General features: G+C 37.3%; 1 protein-coding gene across 5 annotated transcripts in view; it reads left to right on the top strand.

Annotated features, from left to right (window-relative positions):
- SLC22A15 (solute carrier family 22 member 15) overlaps positions 1-24,628 on the top strand; it is an 87,700-nt gene extending 63,072 nt beyond the window's left edge. For 2 of the 5 annotated variants that reach the window (XM_033195744.1, XM_033195745.1), the window contains exons 8-11: positions 16,760-16,880; positions 18,420-18,492; positions 20,483-20,671; positions 20,977-24,628. In XM_033195744.1, coding sequence (XP_033051635.1) covers positions 16,760-16,880; positions 18,420-18,492; positions 20,483-20,671; positions 20,977-21,066 — 473 coding nt within the window. In that variant the 3' untranslated portion in view covers positions 21,067-24,628. Of the gene's footprint in view, positions 1-16,759; positions 16,881-18,419; positions 18,497-20,482; positions 20,672-20,976 lie in introns of all 5 variants that reach the window. The other 3 variants (XR_004433573.1, XR_004433574.1, XM_033195743.1) reach the window with 3 other exon arrangements.
- Positions 24,629-26,822: the final 2,194 nt, after the last annotated feature.

The following is a 26,822-nucleotide window of genomic DNA, read 5'->3' as shown; positions in this document are numbered from 1 at the left end:
TCTACTAAAAATACAAAAATTAGTCGGGCGTGGTGGCGGGTGCCTGTAATCCTAGCTACTAGGGAGGCAGAGGCAGGAGAATGGCTTCAACCCAGGAGGTGGAGATTGCAGTGAGCCCAGATGGTGCCATTGCTTTCCAGCCTGGGCAACAAGAGCAAAATTCTGTCTCAAAAAAAAAAAAAAAAAAAGATTTCCAGGGAAATTATTTCTATTTTTAATATTTCTACTACTTAATTTTAATAAATAATTGCTATATTTAATAATCATTACTATTAAAATTATCATCTTCCACTACCATTGAGCCCATTGTCTTTCATTTAATTCATCACTAGAGAGAGAATATATGGTTACCTTTTTTGTATAATATTTCCTATGCTTGCAAAGACTTCTAGCTATGCCTAAATTTTCTCTTCTTTCAGATAAATAGTATTTGTTCTTTAAACTTTCTTTAAACCTTTTGTATTTACTCTTTAAAATATTTTGATGACTTTTTTTTTAATCTCAAGTTTTTCAAAGGTTTAGGCTACATTTGTAAAAGTTCTAATAAGTACATATAAAGAAAATGACCTAGCAGTTTGAAAAATTCTCTAGCATCTTGTGTTAGTTTGGAGAGTACTCATTTTCTGTTTGCATTTTGTGTTCCTTTGTCCTCACTTTTCCTTACCAAACATGCCTTCAGTCTTGCCTTTCTGCTAACACAGGTGACCCTCTACCCACCATCATTTTTTAGCACCTCTACTTGATTGTAGGTCTCTGTGTCAAAAGCATTTGTGGAGACTGTGACAATGTATCTCTAGAAGAGATAGCCAGTAAGCCAGAAAATAAATTGTTTGGCATTCCTCAGCCTTTGGTTTATCATTATTAGACATAAGTGTCCTGCCCAGTACATATTTGCATGCTGGTTGGCCTTGAAGTAAATGTTCTCCTCTGGGAGTAATATTAGCAGGTGGCCACTAATGTTTTTCCCAGATTAGTAATCAGACATTTTACCTGAATTCTGTGCTTGCGTGGAGGATTCTAGTTAACCTTAGAACACTTGCTACCATTTGTTAAGTGTTAATCAAGTGCTGGATTCTCTTTATATACAGAAGGTATTGTATATTATCCCCATTTTTATAAAGAAACAAAAGCCCAGATTGGTCAAGCAACACGTCCAAGGTTGCATAGCAAGTAAGTAGCACATCTGGGATTCAGATTCCTTCTAACTCTAAAGTCAGTCCTCTTTTGGGAATGCTGTTTTCTCCTCTTAGATAAGAGAGGTTTTTTTGTATGGTTTGTTTTGAGACAGGGTCTCGCTCTGTTTCCCAGGCTGGACTGCAGTAGTGTGGTCATAGCTCACTGCAGCCTTGACCTCTTGGGCTCAAGCAGTCCTACCACCTCAGTCTCTTGAGTAGCTGGGACTACAGGCATGCACCAGCCATGTCAGGCTAATTTTTAAAATTAAAAAAAAAAAATTTTTGTAGGCTGGTCTGGAACTCCTAGTCTCAAGTGATTCTCCTGCCTTGGCCTCCCAAAGTGCTGGGATTATAGGCATGACCATCGCATCTGGCCAGATAAGAGTTTTAGAACCCAAGTATTCATTGGAAATAGTGAAGCTAAAGTCAGAGGATTAACGCTGCCTGATTAAGGCCAGTTCTTAACTCTTTAGTGTGCAGGCCTGATGGGAATTGGCCAGTGTCGAACAACCTGGGTTGTCAGAGTGGCATTGGGCCCTCATTGATGAGGTTTATGGCAGTTGTGGTCCTGCCAGAGAATCTGAACAGTAGGAGGTCATGGCGTGATAAACAGGGTTCTTAGTGAGGCAGTGTTCTTAGACTCAGCCCTAGTGGCACCTTCATATCTCATGTCTTTTTCTAACGTTGGTCTGCACATTTCTTTATTTGACTTCTCTAGTGTCTATGATACAAAAGATACTATTAATAAACAAAATCTAGTTCCTAGTCTCAGAGAATTTACAATCTAATGAGAGTAATTAGGGATTCAAAAATAATAATAAAAGTACTATATGAGAATTGACAGCAAAATGCTGTGGGAACTTTAAGCTCAGGCCATGATAGTGATGGAGACTAGCTGACTTGCTTTAAACAACAATAGAAACAGACAAAATATATACATAAGAAATGTTGATTTTCAGACATTGGACAACAGACTGCATAGGACAGGCAGTGATCCCTGAGAGGAGAAAATAAACAAAGTAGGCTCTGAAAATGCCCTAGCTCATGGTTGCCAACCACAGTGCAGGGAAGGGAAGCCCAATAAATCATAGCATTCTTACTAAATGGAAGAAACAGAAATTGAAGCTTGGGGAAGCCAAGATGTCTGGAATTTGCTGAACAAAATACTGGAGAGTAGTAAGATACACAGAGGAAGAACTCCAGAGGTCTGCAGAAGAAACCTCCTAGTCTTTGGCTGCTTACTGATTTGCGCATGCATTTGAAGAAACTACTGAGGCCAGGGGGAGATCACCAGAAAGTGGCAGGCAGAACAGTCCTTGGATTGTTGAGTACATGAATGGTTTGTATTCTCTTCAGCTGGTCGCAGAGCATTGGATAGAGACCTCCTAGGTCAGAGTCATTTTAGGAAAAGGCCTTTTTTTTTTTTTTTTTTGCCATAAATGTGCTTAAAAACAAAACTCAGAAAGATCAACTGATTCCAAGTAACTTAACTGCATCACAGAACAAAGACCAACAAGACTTAAAGGAACAATAAAGTCCAGCACCCCAAAAAATAACATTAACAAAAAAAAATTGAGTGTATAGCCTCCAGTCAAAATCACCACGCATGCAAATAAGCAGAAAAATACCTCCCACAAGTGGAAGAAAAATCAATAGAAACAAAATAAAAAATGCACAGATGATAGAATTAAGAGACAAGAATATTAAAACAGCTATTGTAAATGTACTCCATATGCTTAAGAATACAAGCAGAATACAAGCAGAGAAGTCAAAGGAAAGAAAAGACATGCTTTCATCTAGAGATGAAACATATAATGTATGAAAAAAATATGGTAGATGAGATTAACAACAGGTTAAACACTAAACAGAAAAGATCAGTTAAAGACATTAAAAAACTATACAACATGAAACAAAAAAAATTGAATAAAAAACTAACAAAACATCAATGAGTTGTGAGACAATATTAAGTGGCCTACATACGTGTAATACTAGTCTTAGAAGGAAGGGATAAAGAAAAAGTATTTACAGAAATGCTCAAATGCTTCGCAAATTTGATGAAAACTATAAACACATAATAAGAAAGTGGTCAGTTCATCAAGAGGATAGAACAGTCTTAACTGTATACTTGTAATAAATTTATAGTACATGAAGCAAAAAAAGGTGAAATAGACAAATCCAAGAAACACAGATACTTCAGTATCACTTTCTCAATGATTGACAGAAAGGTAAACAGAAAATATAGACTTGAACAACCAATATGACCTGATCTATAGGTCACTCTACCCTAAACCAATAGAATAGGTATTCCATTTGAAGTGCACACAGAAAATTTGCCAAGAAAGACCTTACTCTAGGCCATAAGACAAGTTTCAATAAGTTTAGAAGAATTGAAAATTGACAAAAACAAGCTAGTTGACCAGAGTAGAATTAAACTAAAAATCACCAACAGAAAGATACCTGGAAGATCCTCAAATACAAGGATATGGAACAACACCCTTCTAAAAACATGTGGATTGAAGAAAAAAATCACAAGGAAAACTGGAAAATAGTTTTAATTGAACAATAAAATATACTGTATCGGCCCAGCACAGTGGCTCATGCCTGTAATCCCAGCACTTTGGGAGGCCAAGGTGGGTGGATCACTTGAGGTCAGGAGTTCAAGATCAACCTGGCAACATGATGAAACCCTGTCTCTACTAAAAGTACAAAAATATTAGCCAGTCATGGTGGTGCACACCTGTAATCTCAGCTACTCAGGAGGCTGAGGCAGGAGAATGGCTTGAACCCGGGAAGCAGAGATTGCAGTGAGCCGAGATTGCGCCACTGCACGCTAGCCTGGGTGTCAGAGTGAGACTGTGTCTCAAAAAAATGTAAAGTATATTGTATCAGAGTTTATGGGAGGCAGATAAAATAATGCTTACAGGGAAATTTATATAATTTTTTTAAGTATCAGAAAAAAAGAAAGTTTTCAAATTAATGATCTGAGCTTCCAACTTAAGAAAGTAGATAACAAATTTTAAAAAAGAAGAGCTAATTAAACACAATGCAAGCACAGGAAGAAAATAATAAATATAAAAGCAAAAAAATCAATGGAATGAAAGGAAAAACAATGGAGAAAAGTCAATGAAACCAAAAGCTGGTTGTTTAAGACCAATACAATTATTAAACCTCTCACCATGATAATAAAGAAAGAAGAGAGAAGACACACATTACCAGTATGTGGAATGAAAGATGGAACATCATTATAGAACCTATAGGCATTAATAAGGGAATATTACGAACATTTTTATGTCAGTAAATTCAGCTTAGGTAAAATGGGCAAATTTCTTAAAAGATTGCAAACTACCAAAGCTTACTTAAAAACATATAGATAACCTGAATAGCACCGCTAAAAAAAATTGAATTTGTAGTTAAAAACATGCCCACAAAGAGAATTCTAGGCTCAGATGGCTTTGTGGTAAATTCTATGAAACACAAAAGAAAGAGCATCAATTGTACACACTTTTCCAGAAAATAAAGAGGAGAGAATAACTCTCCCAACTTAGCCTCTAAGGGCCAGCAATTACTTTGGTACCTAAACCAAACAAAATAAAGGCATTATAAGAAGAGAAAACTACAGATCAATATCTCTCATTAATATGATGTAAAAATCTTAAACAAAATATTAGCAAATTGAGTCCAGCACTGCATAAAAAAGGCAGTACTAATGACTATAGTAAATTTTATCCCACAAATACAAGGTTGGTTTAACATTCAAAAGCCAATTAGTGGCCAGGCATGGTGGCTCATGCTTGTAATCCTAGCACTTTGGGAGGCCGAGGGGGGTGGATCACGAGGTCAGGAACTTTCTTAACTTGATAAAGAATATTAAGGGAATACCTACAGTAAACATGACATTTACTGGTGAAAGACTGAATACTTACCTAAGATCAGGAAAAAGTCCAGGATGTCCATTCTTAGCACTTCTATGGAACATTGTACAAAAAGTACTAGTGAATATAATAATTAGCAATAAAACGAAATAAAAGGGATTTCAACTGGAACAGAAGTAAAACTGTCTTTATTCACCAGACTACATCATGATCACCTTCATAGAAAATCCATACAAGAAAAACATCTGTAAGAATTAATTGATGAGCTTAGCAGAGTCATGTGATAAACAATTTTCTTTCTACATATTAGCAACAAATAGTTAAAACTGAAATAAACCGATGCCGTTTATAATAAAATAAAAATATGAAAAATGTAGGGATAAATTTTATGAAATATGTTTATGACTACAAAAAACTTTAAAATGCTGATGAGAAAAATTAAAGAAGATGAACTAAATGAATTGGTAATAGTAATAATAAATAAATAGATTACCATGCTCATGGACCAGAAGCCATTAAGATATCAGCTCTCCCCAAATTGATTTATCTTCATTCAGTGTGATATCAGTAAAATTTCCAGCAGTCTTCTTTTGGTGATATAAATTGACAAGTTAATACTAATTTTTTTTTTTTAGACAGAGTCTTGCTCTGTCACGCCCAGCCTGGAGTGCAGTGGCGTGATCTCGGCTCACTGCAACCTCTGCCTTCTGGGTTCAAGGGATTCTCGTGTCTCAGCCTCCCGAGTAGCTGGGATTACAGGCGCCTGCCATCACGCCCGGCTAATTTTTTGTATTTTTGAGTAGAGATGGGGTTTCACCATGTTGGTCAGGCTAGTCTTGAACTCCTGACCTCAAGTGATCTGCCTGCCTCAGCTTCCCAAAGTGCTGGGATTACAGGTGTGAGCCACTGCACCCGGCCAATACTAAAATTTATATGGAAATTCAAAGGATCTGGATTATCCAGACTAATTTTATCATGGAAAAACAAAGTTGAAGAACTTAACTACCTGATTATAAGAGTTACAGTAGGCTGGGCGTGGTGGCTCATGCCTATAATCCCGGCACTTTGGGAGGCTGAGGCAGGTGGATCACCTGAGGTCAGGAGTTGGAGACCAGCTTGGCCAACATGATGTAACCCCATCTCTACTAAAAATACAAAAATTATCTGGGCATGGTGGTGCACATCTGTAATCACAGCTACTCCGGAGGCTGAGGCAGGAGAATTGCTTTAACCCGGGAGGTGGAAGTTGCAGTGAGCCGAGATCATGCTAGGCTACAGAGTAAGACTCCATCTCAAAAAAAAAAAAAAAAAAAAAGACTTACAATAAAGTTACATTAATCAAGACAGTACAATGTTGGCATAGGAATGTCTGTACAGATAATGGAACAGAACTGAGTATGAAACAGAACCACATATATCGTCAATTGATTTTTTTTTTTTTTGACAGAGCTGAGATTTCATTTGCTTTTTAAAAATAAAAATATTTTGCTCAGTTATAATGTACATACAGAAAAGTGCTCATGGTCAATTAATTTTTGATGAAAATGACATGTTAATTCAATGAGGAAAAGATAACCTTTTAAAAAAATGGTGCTGAAATAATTGGATCTCCATATACAAAAAAATATAACTTCAACCTATAAATTACATTATATGCAGCAATAAACTTGAAATGGTTGTTAAACTGAAATGTAAATGCTAAAACTGTATTATACGACTAGTAGAAGAGAACATTGGAGAAAAATGTTAGTGACTTTGAGTTAGGCAAAGATTTCTTAACTAGGACATAAAAAACATGAAAAGAAAAAAAATTAATGAACTAGACTTCATAAAATTAAAAACTTTTGATTTTTAAAAGACACTATTACAGAAATGAAAAGTAAGACACAAACTGGAAGAAAATATATGTAAAACATATATCTGATAAAAGACTTGTATCCAGAATATAGAAATGACTTTAATAATAAGGAAAAAATGAGCAAAAGATTTGAATGGATGCTTCTCCAAAAAGATATAAAAATGACAAATAAATATGGGGAAAGTTGTTCAACATCATCAAACATTAGGGAAATAGAAATTGAAACCACAATATCAGGATCATCATGGCAGACAGAAGGCAGGACTAGATTGCAGCTCTGACTCGGATGGACAGAGCACTGTGTAGAGGCTCGCATCATGAACTTTAGCTCCAGATTGACAGCAAGAAGAAACCAGCAATCCCAAGAGGACCCACAGTTCCTCTGAAGGAAGCAGCCTGCTCCTGCAGAACCTGGAGACATTCCAAATACTGAGTACCCCAACTGCGGAAGTGGGAAAAATAGATTCTCTTGTCCTGAACACACACCCGCCCTGGAGAAACTGAAGGTCTGTTTGCAGAAGTTTCACACCGTACCTGGAGTTGAGTCAATTAAGACAGCCAGCAAAATACAGGGGTAGAGGAAGCAGCGGAAAAGGCCCTGGGAGCTCGCTGGGTCCCTAAGGAGGCCACAGGGATCCCTCGGGAGGGTGGCCTAGCCCTGCCCCCACCTGACAGCCTTCCCTCCCCACCCTGGTAGCTAAAGACAAAAGGCAAATAATCGTGGGCGTTCTAGGGCCCCACCCACCGCTGGTTCCTCTCCATAGTACCATAGCTAATGTTCTCTGGAAAAGTGCCACCTACCAGCAGGAAGCCAACTAGCACAAAAATAGAGCATTAAGCCACAAAAACTGACTGGATACGGTGGCTCACACCTGTAATCCTGGCATTATGGGAGGCCGAGGTGGGCAGATCACGAGGTCAGGAGTTCGAGACCAGCCTGGCCAAGATGGTGAAACACTGTCTATACTAAAAATGTAAAAATTAGCTGGGTATGGTGGCATGTGGCTGTACCTCCCAGCTACTCAGGAGGCTGAGGCAAAAGAATCGCTTGAACCCAGGAGGTGGAGATTGCCGTGAGCCAAGATTGTGCCACTGCACTCCAGCCTCCAGCCTGGGCAACAGAGCAAGACTCCATCTCAAAAAACAAACAAACAAAAACCCCACAAAAGCTAAGAACCCTCATGGAGTCCATTGCACCCTCCTGGCACCTGCACTGGAACAGACACTGTTATCCACGGCTGAGAGACCCATAGACAGTTCACATCACAGGATTCTGTCCAGACAACCCCCAGTACCAGCCCGGAGCCAGGTAGACTTGCTGGGTGGCTACACCCAAAAGAAAGACAACAATCACTGCAGTTTGGTTCACATGAAGCCATATCCATAGCAAAAGGGGGAGAGTACTATATCAAGGGAATACCCCGTGAGACAAAAGAATCTAAGCAGCAACCTTCAGCCTAGACCTTCCCTCTGACAGAGAAAAGGTTATTTATTAAACTGAGGCACCAGAGAAAGGCAAAGTCCAATGCAAGGAACTCCAAAAAATGATACAGGAAATGAAGGGAGAAATATTCAAGGAAATAGACAGCTTAAATAAAAAACAATGTAAACTTCAGGAAACATTGGACATACTTACAGAAATGCAAAATGCTCTGGAAAGTCTCAGCTATAGAACTGAACAAGTAGAAGAAAGAAATTCAAAGCTCTAAGACAAGGTTTTTGAATTAACCCAATGCAACAAAGACAAAGAAAAAAGAATAAGAAAATATGAACAAAGCCTCCAAGAAGTCTGGGATTATGTTAAATGACCAAACCAAAGAATAATTGGTATTCCTGAGTAAGAAGAGAAATGTAAAAGTTAGGAAAACATATATGGGGGATTAATCGAGGAAAACTTCTCTGGCCTTACTAGAGACCTAGATGTTCCAAATACAAGAAGCACAAAGAACACCTGGGAAATTCATCGCAAAAAGGTCATTGCTTAGGCCCATTGTCATCAGGTTATGTAAAGTTAAGACAAAGGAAACAATCTTAAGAAATTGTGAGACAGAAGCAGCAGGTAACCCATAAAGGAAGACTTCTCAGATTAATGGCAGATTTTTCAGCAGAACCCTACAAGCCAGAAGGGATTGGGACCCTATCTTCAGCCTCCTCAAAAGAAACAATTATCAGCCAGGAATTTTGTATCCAGTGAAGTTAAGCATCATTTTTGAAGGAAATATAGTATTTTTCATACAAACAAATGCTGAGAGAATTCACCACTAACAAGCCACCACTACAAGAACTGCTAAAAGGAGCTCTAAATCTTGAAACAAATCCTGGAAACACATCAAAACAGAAACTCTTTAAAGCATAAATCACAGGACCTATAAAACAAAATACAAGTTAAAAAGCAAAAACAACAAAAAACCCAAGGTATACAGGCAAAACATAGCACAATGAATGCAAGGGTACCTCAGGTCTCAATACTAACATTGAATATAAATGGCCTAACTGCCCCACTTAAAACTTACAGAACTGCAAAATGGATAAGAACTCACCAAGCAACTATCTGCTGCCTTAGGAGACTCAACTAACACATTAAGGACTCACATAAACTTAAGGTAAAGGGGTGGAAAAGGCATTTCATGCAAATGGACACAAAAAGTGAGCAGGGATAGCTATTCTTATATCAGATAAAACAAAGCAACAGCAGTTAAAAGAGACAAAGAGGGACATTATGTAACTGTGAAAGACCTTGTCCAACAGGAAAATATCACAATCCTAAGCATATATGCACCTAACACTAGAGCTCTCAAATTTATAAAACAAATAATAATATACCTAGAATAATAATATACCTAGGAAATGAGATAGGCAGCAACATATTAATAATGGGGGACTTCATTACTCCACTGACAGCACTAGACAGGTCATCAAGGCAAAGTCAACAAAGAAACAATGGATTTAAACTATACCTTGGAACAAATGGACTTAAGAGATATATACAGAGTATTTCATGTGACAGCCACAGAATACACATTCTATTCAACAGCACATGGAACTTTCTCCAAGATAGACCATATGATAAGCCCTAAAACGAGCCTCAGTAAATTTAAGAAATTTGAAATTGTATCAAGCACTCTCTTAGATTACAGTGGAATAAAACTGGAAATCAACTCCAAAAGGAACCTTCAAAACCACACAAATACATGGAAATTAAATAACCTGCTCCTGAATGAGCAACGGGTCAAAAACAAAATCAAGATGGAAATTTAAAAATTCTTCGAACTGAATGACAGTAATGACACAACCTATCAAAACCTCTGGAATATAGCAAAGGCAGTGCTAAGAGGAAAGTTCATACCCCTAAACGCCTACATCAAAAAGACCCAAAGAGTACAAAGTGACATTCTAAAGTCATACCTCAAGGAATTAGAAAAACAAGAACAAACCAAACCCAAACCCAGCAGGAGAAAGGAAATAACCAAGATCAGAGCAGAACTAATGAAATAGAACAAACAAATACAAAAGATAAATGAAACGAAAAGCTGGTTCTTTGAAAAGATAAATATAATTGATAGATCATTAGCAAGATTAACCAAGAAAAGAAGAGAGAAAATCCAAATAACCTCATTAAGAAATGATACAGGAGATATTACAACTGACACCACTGAAATACAAAAGATCATTCAAGGCTACTGTGAACACCTTCACACACATAAACTAGAAAACCTAGGAAGAGATGGATAAGTTCATGGGAAAATACAACCCTCCTAGCTTAAATCAGGAATAATTAGATACCCTTAACAGACCAATAACAAGCAGCGAGATTGAAAAGGTAATTTAAAAATTAGCAACAAAAAAATGTCCAGGACCAGACGAATTTACAGCAGAATTACGATCAAGTGGGTTTCATACCAGGGAAGCAAGGATGGTTTAACATACGCAAGTCAATGTGATACACCATATAATTAAAAATAAAAATCACATGATCATCTCAATAGATACAGAAAAAGCATTAGACAAAACCCAGCATCTTTTTATGATATTTTTTATGATTTTTATGATGACTCGGCATACGAGGGACATACCTCAATGTAATAAAAGCCATCTATGACAAACCCACAAACAATATAATACTGAAAAATTGAAAGCATTCCCTCTGAGAACTGGAACAAGACAAGAATGCCCACTCTTACCACTTCTCTTCAACATAGTACTGGAATTCCTAGCCAGAGCAATCAGACAAGAGAAAGAAATCTTTATCCAAATCAGTAAAGAGGAAGTCAAACTGTCACTGTTTGCTGATGATATGATTGTTTACCTCGGAAACCCTAAAGACTCCTCCAGAAAGCTCCTAGAACTGATAAAAGAATTCAGGATAGTTTCTGGATATAAGATTAATGTACACAAATCAGTAGCTCTTCTATACACTAATGGCAACCAAGCAGCGAATCAAATCAAGAACTCAACCCCTTTATAGTAGCTGTCAAAAAATGACATACTTAGAAATATACCTAACCAAAGAGTTGAAAGACCTCTATAAGGCAAACTACAAAACTCTGCTGAAAGAAATCATAGATCACACAAATAAATGGAAAAACATTCCATGCTCATGGATGGGTAGAATCAATGTTATGAAAATTGCCAAAAGCAGTCTACAAATTCAGCGCAATCCTTATTAAAATACCACCATCATTCTTCACAGAATTAGAAAAAAACAATTCTAAAATTCATATGGAACCAAAAAAGAGCCTACATAGGCAAAGCAAGACTAAGCAAAAAGAACTAACCTGGAGTCATCACACTACCTGATTTGAAATTATACTATAGGGCCATAGTCACCATAACAGCATGGTACTGGTATAAAAATAGGCACATATACCAATGGAATGGAATAGAGAACCCAGAAATAAAGCCAAATACTTACAGCCAACTGATCTTCAAGAAAGCAAACAAAAACATATAGTGGGGAAAGGACAACCTTTTCAACAAATGGTGTTGGGATAATTGGCTAGCCACATGTAGGAGAATGAAATTGGATCCTCATTCCTCACCTTATACAAAAATCAACTCAAGATGGATTAAGGACTTAAATCTAAGACCTGAAACTATAAAAATACTAGAAGATAACCCTGGAAAAATCCTTCTAGATATTGGCTTAAGCAAGGATTTCATGACCAAGAACTCAAAAACAAATGCAATAAAAACAAAGATAAATAGTTGGGACTTAATTAAACTAAAGAGCTTTTGCATAGCAAAAGGAACAGTCAGCAGAGTAAACAGACAACACACAGAGTGGGAGAAAATCTTCACAATCTATACATCTGACAAAGGACTAATATTCAGAATCTACAACAAACTCAAACAAATCAGTAAGAAAAAACAATCCCATCAAAAAGTGGGCCAAGAACAAGAATAGACAATTCTCAAAAGAAGATATACAAATGGCCAAAAAACATATGAAAAAATGCTCAACATCACTAATGATCAGGGAGATGCAAATCAAAGTCACAATGCGATACCATCTTACTCCTGCAAGACTGGCCATAATCAAAAAATCAAAAAACAGTAGATGTTGGCATAGGTGTGGGTGATCAGGGAACACTTCTACACTGTTGGTGGGAATGTAAACTAGTACAGCCACTATGGAAAACAGTGTGAAGATTCCTTAAAGAACTAAAAGTAGAACTACCATTTGATCCAGCAGTCCTGCTACTGGGTATCTACCCAGAGGAAAAAAAGTCATTATTCAAAAAATATACTTGCACATGCATGTTTATAGCAGCACAATTCCCAATTGCAAAATCATGGAACCAACCCAAATACTTATTAGTCAATGAGTGGATAAAGAAACCATGGTATATATTCAATGGAATACTACTCAGCCATAAAAAGGAATGAATTAATGGCATTTACAGCAACCTGGATGAGATTGGAGACTATTATTCTAAGTGAATTAACTCAGGAATGGAAAACCAAACATCATATGTTCTCACTGATATGTGGGAGCTAAGCTGTGAGGACACATAGGCATGAAAATCATACAATGGACTTTGGGGACTTGGAAGGAAGCGTGGGAAGGGGCAAGGGATAAAAGACTACAAATAGGGTGCACTGTATACTGCTCAGGTGATGGGTGCAACAGAATCTCATAAATCAGCATTAAAGAACTTACACATGTAACCAAATACCACCTGTACCTCAATAACTTATGGAAACTAAAACAAAAATAAAAATGAAACCACAGTGAGATACCACAGCACACTGATTAAAATGACAAAAATTACAGAGACCACAAGTGTTGGTGATAAAGAGGAACTGTAACTCATATACACTACTAGTAAAAATACAAAATAGTAAAGACACTCTGGAAAATATTTAGCAGCTTATTTTAAAGTGAAACATACACTTACTATATGAACCAGTTTTATTCATGAGAAGTGGAAACCTAGATCCACACAAAGACTTTGATGCAAATGTTCATAGTGAATTTATTAATAATAGCCCCAAACTGGAAGGAACTCAAATGCCCTTCAGCTGATGAATGGATAAACAAATTGTGGTATATCAATACAATGGAATATTAGTCAACAACAAAAAAGCAATGAACTATGTCCTACTATGCTAAGTGAAAGAAACCACACATAAAAGTCTACAAACAGTATTATATTATTGTGAAATTCTAGTAAAGGTGAAACTATGGTGACAGAAGTTTGTGTGTATATGCTTTTTATAAAAAGTCAAAGGGAAGCAAAATGAATTGTAATTCTTACCCCATTTATGTATCATAGTAGAGGACCTGTACCTGTCTTAAAGATTTTTAACATGTGAACGATCAAAATGAACAATTTGCTTGCAATCACACAGTGAATGAAGTGGATGACAAAGTTGAATTTTTGCTATTTTGGGTCAGTGAAGTGTGACTGTCATACTAAGACATTTTTTTCTGGTGATCCCAAATGGTCTCTGAAAAACCTTCCAGAAAACTAGTTCTGAAAATTATGTCCTTAGTAGTTTCTTCATTGGAATAAATTTATAGCCTCCTTGAGTTCAGAATTTGAAGAATACAAGTGTTTTGAGATTTCCTTTTTTAAAAAGATAGTTTAGTTTTGCTTATGTCTTTTAAAGCACTCTTTTTTTAGACCATCACTTTGGATATTCGTTGGTAATAGCCAATAATATCTGATTTTCAGATAAAGAATACGGAGAGCCAGTCTAATGGCTGCAAAGCCTTCCTGAGCATTTGCCAGGACCAGCAGCTCAGCAGCTGCACAGGCAGAAGTCCCAAAAGCAATAAGAAATAATTTTCTCATAATCAAACGTGTCTGAAATGGACATGGGCTATCTTGAAGAAAAAGTGAATTTCCCTGGTTTAAGTGGCACTGCAGACCCCGTTGGCAGGCACATATGAGAGAAGTTTTAAGCATCAGATGGGGCGTTGGACTAATACACGTATTCTGTGGACATGTACCCGGAGCCAGGCTTCCCAAATGGGCTACAGCTAGGGGTATCCTGACCCTGTCATGGAAAGCTTCATCTAGCTTTGGATCTTGTGGATATTAAGAAGATAGACTTTCTGTGACACACCCTTGGAATCCAAATTTCAAGGATGGCAGTTCTTTAGCCTGTTGTTAAAGATGTATAGTACCTCCTTACAGTTCTGAAAGATGCCATTCTGTATAGGTTGAAAACAGTCCCAGAGATCATTTACAATCAAGCAAATGTGCATATTTCTGTTTGGTTCAATGCTATCCAATACCTTTTCCCAACTCATTCTGTTTTCTGGAAAATAACTGATGAATTTGATTTGCCCTCATTATTGGTTTAAGTGAAAATGTTGTTAGATCTCAAAAGTTGAGAAACGTATATCAGGGTAAATGCTGAAAGACATGATTCTTTATCAGAAGCACCTTGTGGCTTAAAAATATATATCCAGGACTTAGAAGAGCTAACATCTTCTTCCAAATAACCTGGTAGAAGAGTTTGAGAAAGCTGCCTCAGAAGGTGGAATTTGGCAGAGTCTGGACTACTCTGTTCAGGGCATACTCTTTAAAGAAGATGATTTTATAGTTAAGCAGGGAAGGCGAAACTTATTTTTTGAACTGGGGCATATCTATGCCTCCCTTCTTTCAAGTTGAGAGAGCATGAACACAGGTTCTATTCACTAAATTAATCCCTCTTGTAGTCTTTCCACATATTAATTCAGCAGATATTTAGTGAGCACCAGTGTACATAGTGCTATGGGAGGTGCAGTGAGGAACACAAATATAAGGAAGATACCAACCTGGGTCTGAGAGAACTCGAAATCCCAATTTGGACAGGCAAGATGGAAAAGTAAGCAGCCACAAGGCAGTGTCTGAGGCATGCCAGTTGAATGGATTGGAAAGTAGGGGCAGTGGAGATCAGATGAAAGAAAGCATATTTCATTTGAGCTATTTAGGGGAAGAGTGGTTTCTGTGAGCCATACATTCCTAAGGAAGGAATGAGAGTGTTCTCTTTGGCAGAAATGTCAAGGAGAATGAGACGCAATTACATTTGGTGATGAGGATATTGCTGCTGACCTTCAAGAGCAGGAATTTCAGGAGAGGATGGTATTGGAAGCCACATTGTAAGTTGCCAAGGCAGGTGCATTGGAGGAAGTGGAGTGGTGGTCAATCACTGGGACGTTTGATAGGGAATGGTAGGAAGTACAACAGAGTCAATGAGAACTTTTTTGCCTCATAAGGAGTAAATTGTTATTTTGAAGGTAGAGGCAAATGATTATTGAAGGGGAGAGGTTAAACTTTTATTTTAAAAAATCATTAAATTATAGAATCCCAGAAAGTATAATGTTAATAAAGGAAAAAACATAAGATAATTATTAGCATTTTTGGTAAAGAAATGAACTGACATAAAATATATTTTTTGCATTTTAAATAAAAGTGTTACACTAAGAAACTAAAATACTACTATTGATTAGTAATTCAAGTGAGAAGTTGAGGAGTAAAAGTAATTTCATATTTAGATTCTTGTTATTTACAGAACATTGGTTGGGCGTGGTGACTCACACCTGTAATCCTAGCACTTTGGAAGACCGAGGCAAGTGGATCACCTGAGGTCAGGAGGTCAAGACCGGCCTGGCCAACATGGTGAAACACTGTCTCTACTAAAAATACAAAAATTAGCTGTGCGTAGTGACGGGTGCCTGTAATTCCAGCTACTCGGGAGGCTGAGGCAGGAGAATCGCTTGAGCCTAGGAGGTGGAGGTTGCAGTGAGCAGAGATTGCGCCATGGCACTCCAGCCTGGGAGACGAGTAAGACTCTGTCTCAAAAAAAAGAAAGAAAGAACATTAATGTCTTTGATCTTCTGATAGTAATTGAATGGCATTGTTCCTTACCTTCTCAGTGAAACACCAGGGGATACAAACTGCATGTAAGAGCTTTTCTGGAGCTTACCTCTGTATCATGTATTTATCAGGGCTTGTTGTGCAGACCACTGTTTTACATCATTGATTATGTGAGTAAGAGGGAAGAAAGGAGAGTCAAGTTACACCTTGGAAGATGAAACTTAGAATTTCCATGAAGCTTACTTTATGACAGTACAGAAGTTTTCAGGGTACTCTATCATTCCTATCATTCAGGAGTGAGTGAAAGTTTATCACACTTAATGACACCAGTATGTAAGTTTTCAAGGGTAGAGCCAAAACACTGAAAAAATAGTTGTGTGTGTTTGTGTGATTACTAAACCTTCTGAATGTGTATGTGGTTACACTACCTCTTTGCTCTTTGAGATCAACATGAATGCCGCCCGCTCCATCAAAATGAAATGTGCCATTTAGAGGAATTATTTTAACTGTGGGTCTCACAGGCATTGCTCTTGTCCTCCTCAGACACAGGTGTGTTTGCAGTGGTGAACAGCCATTCCTTGTCCTTGCTGGGGAAGCTGACCATCAGTGCTGCCTTTAACATTGTTTATATCTACACCTCTGAGCTTTACCCTACAGTCATCAGGTATGTGCCTCACACAGCCTCATTCTTCACACATTCTACACTTTGTCATCCATTCTTGCACCAACAGAGGTGTGCTCATTTCATCTGCTTCTGGAGTTAGTGTGGGACAGCAGTAATTCAGCAAGCAGTTTAGGCTAAGAGCCTGCCTTTGCAGACTGCTCTCTGCCTGCTCTGCTAGGAAAATGTCACTTTATGGTAGACTGAATTCCTTAGTGTAAGTTGTAAGAGAAGTACTCTATGCTAGGCATATTCTATCACTCAAACAGTGCGCAGATGCTGTTATTATTTTGGTGAATTTTATTTATTCAGTTACCCATCCTGTATCACACATCACAGACAAGGGGACAAGCTCCCTATTCTCACAGAGCCTCCATTTTAACACAAAATAGACACATTTTTAAATGATAATTTCATATAGTAAGTAAATATCAGAGTTAAACAGCAATTATTAAAGCTGGATTCTTAATGAATAGGATGTGTTTATATTGAAAACGATAAATATCCAGCCTAAATTTTCCTTCATAAAATAAGTCTGAAAGCAAGAAACACACCCAAATGTGAAGGATAGGGGTGCAGCTGAGGCTTTGCAGAACTGCTTCTGTGGTCTGGGCAGGTATTCTCTCAGCTGGCTCTTTCTCAGTCTTTTAGAGGATCTTTCCAAACAATCCTTCTCCTTCCCTTATCAGTGCAAGAAGCCTCATGGTTCTTTCTGCCTGTTAATTTAAAATTATTTTTCCCAGTAAGAGATCAGAGTGTCTGCAATTGGCTAGTAATTTCCTAGTTGGTCCTGTAACCTATTTTACCTGGCTACTGGCTATAAAACTAACATGATGATTTTGTCCAAACTGGGACAATTTTGAGAGCAAATGTGAGTATGAACTTTTCAGCTGGGATTACAGAGTGCTGTATCCCTCTACCCAAAACCATTAATTATCATTCTCTCTCCTTCCCTCTCTCCTTCCTACCTTTTTTATGCCTGCACTCGCCATAAAGGTGTTCTTGGTTTCCTAACAGTACACACTTAGTCAATTTCTATTTATATGCTTGACCCTTTAATTGTTAATTAGTTGAGTTTAAATAAATGAGCAGCCTTTTCAGATCATAAAACCCTGGCTCTTTGTAAGAGACCTAAGGCATAAAAACCCATGAGAACTTTTAATTTAAAAATATTCAAATGCTCTTTTCTATATCATCCTTTGTGGATCCACTGTCCAATATGGTAGTTACTAGCTTTGTGTAACTATTTAAGTGTAAATTAATTAAAATTAAATAAATTAAACATTCAGTTCTTCATCCTTCCTGGCCGCATTTCAAGCACACAGTAGTGCATGTGTCTAGTGGCTTCCACATTGGACCGGGTAATTACAGAACATTCCTAGCATCTCAGGAATGTCTAGTAGGCAGCTCTAGAACCCACTGTTCTCTATGATACTGTACTTCCACTTCAGGACGTGTTATTCAGGGCCCACTGCTACCCTCCAAGGGTCTCTTAATTTCCCCGCTAGAACTTACTGATGTATTTTTCCTTATGCTTTTCAGGAATGTTGGGCTTGGAACTTGTTCCATGTTCTCCCGAGTTGGTGGGATTATTGCTCCCTTCATCCCCTCACTGGTTGGTTTGTACCTTCTAGTTTCGTTTTTCTTGATTCTATGCTTTGGAAATGCTTATGCTTTTGAGTGGAAAGAGGTGATGAATAGATGTCATTTAAGATCAGCTGACACAAATGTGAACCTTGTCCCTTTTAGATAGTACTCCATCAGGGCAGACGGACTCTTATCGAGGATTCATTTGCCTCCAGTGGGTCTGATTTTTTGTTCATCTGAATTCGCTGGAGGGCCTCCTATTGCCAGTGTGCCCCATTCCTGTCCCCATGAAAAAGTTAGTCAACTAATAAGTATGTATGACACTTCTGCTGTATGCTGGGCTCTATGTTGAGCACTTTCTACATATCATCATGTGCAGTCCTCATAGTAACCATAAAAGGTAGGCATTGTTGTTACCCCTGTATTAAATATGAGAAACGCTACAGAAAGAGGTTAAATACCTTCCCCCAAGAACACACCTCTTGGAAAATATTAGAGGAGAAATACGTCTCGCACTGTGTCTGTTAATATATTTTTTGAAACTTTCCAACTGTTCTAGTCAAAGAAAGGGAATCAGATTAAATGACAGCCCTAAAATCCTTCATCTTAAAATGCTCAGATTCTGTGAAAGAACCCAGGGGACCCCTAAGCAAGTCTCTCCTTGGTTTGATTTGTGACTTTCCCCAGCTGAGACATTTTGAAAGCAACTGGATTTGATGTGGGACTTGTTGACCTGTTCTGTAGACAACTGTTCATTACTTAGGCAGGTCTCTGAAATGCCACTGTAACCTTTTCATTTTCTGAGGTGCAGTACATTTCCCTTCTCTGAGTATCTCTCTCCATGTCTCATGGTTAATTTTAGGTCACAAGACCCTTCTTGAAGGAGTCATGTTAGGTCTGTGTTTTATTCTGCAAAATATAGGTACTGTTAAAGATATCTGACTTTGGATAGCTATCCTAGAACATTATAATACCCAGCACTGTGTCTCTGTTGCTTCCTATAAGGTTAGAAGAAGGCAAAGTGTGTGTTCCCCTTGTTTCAACAACAGGCTCACAGTGCTGGACATATGTTTGTATGTAGATGGCTAGAGATGAGAGATTCTCCTCCCCCCTCTTCCTCCTCATCCCCATCTTCTGCTTGGTTCTCTCCATCTCTCCCTTCTCCTCCCCCTTCTCCCTTTTCCACCTCCTCCATTATCTCTTCACTTTTAAAAATCAGGAAAAAATTGCCTGAGGGGAAATCCTAATTAGTAGTGAACCTACCCACAGAATTTGGAAGCCTAAACCAGAAGATCATAAAGCTTAGCTGGAATTCTAGAATGTTGATCAGATAAGAAAAGCCCCAGAGAAGCACCCTGGAAGCAACTGTTTTTCATGTTTTCTTTGAACCTGTTTGTGATGAAATGTTTCTGTTTTCCTGAGAATATGTTTTGGATCTCTGAAACAATTGCTTGTTTCACCAGTCCTTTACCATGCTCAATTTAGAAGTTTATAAGCCATATGTATATGGTAGGGTTAAAAGAGTTTTTACACCTTTAATCCCTGGAACTCTCAGTTACGGTGTTAAGGTATATGGGATGGTTTGGCCAATTCCAGGATTGAGAACTTTAAAGTTCATCATCAGCAAGTATTTTGGGGTGCCTCTGTGCAAAGTGTGCTCACCTGGAATGGAAGCTGAACTATGAGATGTCCTGTCAACTCTGGCCATATAGGCCTGCCTGCTCAGAGGCAGCCTGGCCTCTTCTCCTGCAATACCCACCCTGGGCATGAAATTGCTGCTTCTGATCCACAAATCAGTACTGTTCTTTTATTTACTCACTCCCATATCTCTATGCCTGAGGAATCATTCTCTGATTTCCCAGGATAATGCATGTGGAAAGAAGTGGTTTATAGTGTAGTCTAGTGGGAGGTCATGAACTGGGTGTTAAACATGACAGTTTAGTCATGAGACTGCTTGCGTTACATGCTAAGGAAACTAATGCTCTGGTTTGTTTTCATTCCACTCCCCACCTCTGCAGAAATATGTGCAATGGTCTTTACCATTCATTGTCTTCGGAGCCACCGGCCTGACCTCCGGCCTCCTGAGTTTGTTATTGCCAGAAACCCTTAACAGTCCGCTGCTAGAAACATTCTCCGACCTTCAGGTATATTCGTATCGCAGGCTGGGAGAAGAAGCATTATCTTTACAGGCCTTGGACCCTCCACAGGTGTGATATTTTTCTTAATTATTATACCACTCGGATGGTGGCAGTTATTGAAAAAAGGAAGGTTTGTGTTAAATAGAACTGAGCAAAATTGCTGGAAAACAAAGGTGGGATCTAACAGCAGCTGATTTTCAGAGAAATAAAGATGATCGATGATTCATTAGCTTTCCTAGAATATTTTAGGGGCTATTTATTGGGGAAATAGATGTCATATAAATACATTTGTCAGTTGAATAGCTAGGTGGTAGTTTCCGTTTCAGAAATGTCATGACATCATTTCCCTGCCCTTTTCTTCTTTCCTGTTTCAGTGTGTGGACAAGGAGAGCTCTTTAGGGAGCGAGAGTGAGGAAGAGGAAGAATTTTACGATGCAGATGAAGAGACTCAGATGATCAAGTGAAGAGCCCCAGATTCCCCCTAAGAAGCAAAGGATCATCTTTTATGCCTCTGGCTAAGGCAGGTTCTTCCATGAATATTAAGAGAGTTGTAAAAAGAGGCTTGGCTTGAACGTACATAGATGGTACCCAGCGTGGACTGATGTTTTTAGGCACAGAAGTTGGAGAAGAGATTTCATGAGAGACAACATCACTGCATTGAGAGAATAGTTGTTAATTTGTTTAGAATTTAAGTTCTGCTCAGAATCATAACATCTGGCAGAACAGCCCAAACCCACATTCCAAAGTGGTAGGCTCATTTGTTTCTAGAGGTTTCATCATGTCGCTTTTCCTTCATCATGATCTAAATAAAGGCAGATATGTAAAACTTCTCACTATTTTGGTGGGGTAAGATAAACTATCCTTAAGATTTAATCTTTATACCATGTTGGACATTTGCCCCTATCAGTTGCTACTCAGGAATCTTCTGGTACAGGTTAACATCAGCATTTTAATTTTATGTCCAGGGAAAAGCACCCAGAGGTCATCTATGTGTCCCAAGACCCTCCAGCTTTTTCTCAGCTGATGAAATAAGAGTCCTCAGCTTGGTTCCCAGCCTGCTGGTTGACTTGGGCTCCTCATGCCTTGAGTCCCACAGATGATTCATGAGGAAAAGCCAGATGTACCAAAGCGGTTTACTCAGAGTCAGGAGTGTAGCTGGCTGCCTGTCAGCTCCCTTGGATACTACATTGTGTGATTTCTTCCTTTCCCACTAATATGCACATCCAGAAAAATTTCCATCTGAGATTCTAGTACTTCAAAATCATGCATAGTAAATGAGAAAGCTTTAAGTAGAGGGCAGTTAAACAGTGACATGTTGAGCGCCTGGAGGGAAAAAAAAGGTGCAGTTTTTAATAATGGAGAAAATGAAATTATCTTTGATAAATTTGTATTTGTTTTGCTTTCAGTATTGTGCCATGAGGGATTTGGACAATATTTAAGAACTTGTCCTAGATCAGCCCCGACCTGTTTAATCAGAATGGAAGGTTCAGTAATTTCACAGGAAATGTTGGTTTTTCATTAAGTGCTACCAACTTTCAAGTGAATCTTACATTTGATTTCTTAAAGTCATGTCTTGAAAACATGTTTTCCCATGAAACTTGAATACTATCTCAAATAGGAATATAAACCTAGAGTCAACAAGCTTAGGCAGCACTGATTTAGGTCACTTTCCCAACGAGGAAAATTTCTGTGTTTTCAGAATTTCCATTTCTACTAACCTCTTGGAGAAAAAGAAATTGAATTAGAGGTAAATAGAAGATGTCACTGTGGCTGCTTCTGGAAGTGCTGGAAGCATCACCCCAATTGGCTCCAAATACTGTCATGTTTTCTTGCACATTGACTTCTGGTTTCCACTGTATCAGTATGTACCTTTGTAATTGTTATTTTTATGTCTTTTATGCCCTTGATTATTAATTGGGCTCTTCATAAACAGAGGCCATCTCTACTACTGTTTATTTTTCTCTGCTGTGCCCAGAACATTGACCTAGACACAGTAAGACCTAGTAAATATTACTGTTTCTAGCCATCAGGGAGATTGTGGAACTCCTCCCAGTATAAGTTTTGCAAACTCCAGGCAAATCTGATCCAAACTCCCAAATTGTCAAATCCTGCTTAACTTTCTCTGGAAAATAGGCACCTTCTCAACATCAGAATAGGAAGAGAGGAAGAACTTACAAAGACATTTAAACGTTCTTCTTAAATGGTGGTTGAGCATTTAAAACACTGAACTAACATATACATAATTTTTGATTAGTTAGAGCTTTCTTTGTATTATAAGAGTAATATATCTCATTACAGAAAACTTGGAAACTAGAAATTAAAAAATGTATCACCTATACGTCCAACATCGAGAGAAAACCAGTGTTACGGCTTTGTTCCATTTGAAGATCAATTGGGAGTGCATCTCTCTATTGGCACTGGGTTCGATTGCCTCTGGCTAATAGAGTTCAATTAGTTCTATCCCTGGGTTTCCTTTCTTAGCTGTGGGGTGGGAGATATGAGGGAGAGATCTACAATTTGAATACGTGTTACTTAATAAGGCTCGGCTGGCCATCAGTTCCTTATGTCAGATGTGTCGCTAAATTTTTTTTCTAGATGGTCCTTGAGCAAAACGTAATAATTACTTTTTTTTATTTCCACTGCCTTTATAAAATCAAAATTTCCTCCTTTTGATAATAACTGTTGAATACTATTGATGTAGAGAATGTGTACATGTGTATATTTGCATTGATTAAATTATTGGAAAACTTTTCATTGATAGGTAATGTATTTTGATTGTGCAGGTGGTTTGTAAAAAATATCCTTTTCTTATTCTATTCAAAATTAAATTTTTTTCTCCTAAAATAAAGCAAGAAAAGTAAATGTAAGATATATAAGAAACCCGAGAGTTTCTGGGGTGAAAGTTCTCATTAGCAGCTTGTTCAAAACATATACATCAGACAAATATTTTGAAAGAAACCATGTTGAAATTTTCTGATTTTGTGAGTTATAACCACAGCCCAGTAAAACCAATACTTGTTATTTGGCTACTTCCAAGCAATGCAGATATTCTTTAGTATTTAAAAATGAGCAAATAAACAAAATGAGGCAAATAAATGAAGAAAATGAGTTTCTGAGGCACTGCTTAAGTGACCATAAATCAGACACATATTTTTATGGTGGGCAAATTGATGAAGATACTTTTAGTAGGTGATTTATAACAAATTCATATTGAAATAATGTCACTACTGTATCAGAATTAAAAAACAGCCTCGCATTAGGACTTCTCCATACAAATTCTTTATCATTGGTTCTTAAATTGGAAAAGTACCTATAAATGATTACATTTTTTAACTAAATAAAATGCAGATATTTTGGCTTCTTGTGAATTTAATAAAGAATCATAAAACATAGGCCTTTCTTTTGTTCTCCCAGAATGTCTCAAAATCTACAGTAGTAGCTTTGACAAGTTGGGCAAATGCAGAACCTGCTAATGAGTTAAGTAATATGTGGACAGGGGTTGTAGCAAAGTTGTAGACTGATGGACACAAAAGTTAACTATCCAAATACTTTTAGAATGAGGAAAATGCAAAGACAGTGCATTGTGAAAAATCCATCAATGTAGTATATCAAAGGAGAAAGAGCTTATGATTACCTCAATAGAAAAATAAATATTATTTGATAACATTCAACATCCATTCAAAATAAAAGCTATTAGCAGAGTAGGAATAAAAGGATGCTTCCTTAATAAGAGATAAAATAAAATAAAATAAGAGACATCATCTCTTCACCTTCCTGGTACCTTGGCCTTTAGCCTTTTTTTTTTTTTATCATAACCCACAGTGAGAAATGTGTTTTATATATTCATCCTGTCATACTTCCCCAGTTACAAATATATATGTACATATAAAATATCTATGAATCATAAAAATGTATATATTTTATGCAATAATACTTAATCTTGCTAGGCATACTAATAACTTATGTTCTATTTCACTTTTTAAAATGCCATTTATGACTCAATAAATGGATATCATGACCCGCTAATAGGTTGCAACCCATAGTTTGAAATCCACTGTTCTACTCTATCTTCTTGTACTACAGAAACTTTGAAGCTAAAATGTACATTTTCTGAATTTCTTGCAGATAAGTTTACCCCTTGCAGCCAGGTGAAGTTTGGTTTCCTTCAATCAGATACAAATGGAACTTGGAAGGTAGAAGCAAGGTGGAGGCCATACTTTTGATGAGTCTGCTTTTTTCTTCACAGTGGTGGAGCCAGTTGGTTTTTTTGAGGCAGTATCAGCCATAGATGTTGTCAGTTGAGCAATAAGATCTTAAGATGTTTTGATAAACCTGGAGTAATATTTCTAGTATTCAAATGGAAAAGCAAAGATCCAAAAATATTCAAGACAACTCTGATAAAGAAGAGCAAACAGAAGGTACTTGACTTTCTAGATATAAAATCTTATGAATCTGTATTATTGGTCAGCAGTAGACAAATAGATCAATAGAACATAACAGAGATTTGTTAAAGATAGCATGACACATTAAAGGAAAAAGTGAACAATTATTGATACTAAGTCTTCTCACCATAATAAAAATAAATTCCAAATAGATTGAAGGCCTCAATGAAAAACAGCAAAACTTTAAAACTATTTGAAAGTTATAGAATATTCTTATGACCTTGGAAAATGGATAGATTTATCAGACAAGAACTAAAAATCATAAATTATTTTTTAATTGATATATGTGACTTGATCTAAATTTAAAACTTGTTTCTGTATGACTGAACATTCTACAGAGTTAAACGGAAAGCAGCCTGGGTGCAGTGGTGCACGCCTGTAATCCCAGCACTTTGGGAGGCCAAGGTGGGCCAATCACCTGAGGCCAGGAGTTCGAGACCAGCCTGGCTAACGTGGTGAAACTCCATCCCTACTAAAAATACAAAAAAAAAGTTAGGCAGGCATGGTGACATATACCTATAATCCCAGCTACTCAAGAGGCTGAGGACGGAGAATTGCTTCAACCCGGGACGAGGAGGTTGCAGTGAGCCAAGATCATGCCGCTACACTATAGCCTGGGCAAGAAAGCAAGACTCCGACTTAAAAAAAAAAAAGAAAGCAATAGATTAGGGCAACATTTATAAGCAATAAGGATTAATATCCAGACTATATGAAGAATTACTGCAAATCAGAGATAAAAGTAATAAAGTTTACAAAAACTATGATTAGGCAATTTATAATTCATAGATGAAAAGATGCTCAGCCTCACTACAGGATCAGGGAACTGCAAACTGAAACCACATGAAGATATCTTTAAAAATCCATTAGACTGGGAAAATAAGAGTCAGAATATCAAATGTTAAAGCTGTGAAGAAAAGGAATTTAGTGACATCCTGATAGAAGCATAAATTTATTCATCAACTAGGTTGTCAGCGAGTGAGGATGAAAATGTACATAGTCTAGGATTCAGAAATTCTGCTTCTATGTATATCTCATGGAAGAGTGTTTTCAGAAATTTTTACTATAACCCACTGTAAAAAAAAGTTTTATACTGTGACACACAGTACACACACCTGCATACATACCCATATGTGTGTGTGTGTGTGTGTATATATATATATATATATATACACACACATAGATATATAATTGAAATGGTATTATAAAACAATGCCTACTACCCTTAATATCTGCACTACATTATATTTGGTTTTATTTTATTTCATAAAGAATACTAGTGAAGACACACTAAAATGATTTCACAGTTTTGAATGGATCAAAACATGCAGTTGGAAAAAGTGAAACATACTACCCTTAATATTTGCCTTGGTACTTGCCTGATATACATGTGTACAAGAGATTTGTATAGAATGTTCATTGCAGCATTATTAGTTGTAATAAAACAATGGAGGTAAATACCTTCAGTAGCGAAATGTATATATATAATTTCATATGCATAGGATGAAGTAAAAACATAGTTCTATGATTGAGGTGATTGGATCTCAATAATGTTGAACAAAATGTTGGCAAATTTTTACTGGATCAAAGTGCTTTCATGTTTAAATTTTCCAGTGAATGATTGGAGTACTTGCTAATTAAAGGGATTTAAATGCTTTTCATGTCATACTTTAAAGTGAAGACTATTGATATTCTGTTACACAAATATAGAAATCTCTTAATCCCACCCAGATGAAGAATTATCCCTTTTCCCCATGGAGAAAGTCTATAAACTTGCCCAC

Source organism: Trachypithecus francoisi, unplaced genomic scaffold, assembly GCF_009764315.1.
Source record: "Trachypithecus francoisi isolate TF-2019V2 unplaced genomic scaffold, Tfra_2.0 Lachesis_group5, whole genome shotgun sequence".
NCBI lineage: Eukaryota > Metazoa > Chordata > Mammalia > Primates > Cercopithecidae > Trachypithecus > Trachypithecus francoisi.
This window is presented reverse-complemented; position numbering and strand designations above follow the sequence as displayed.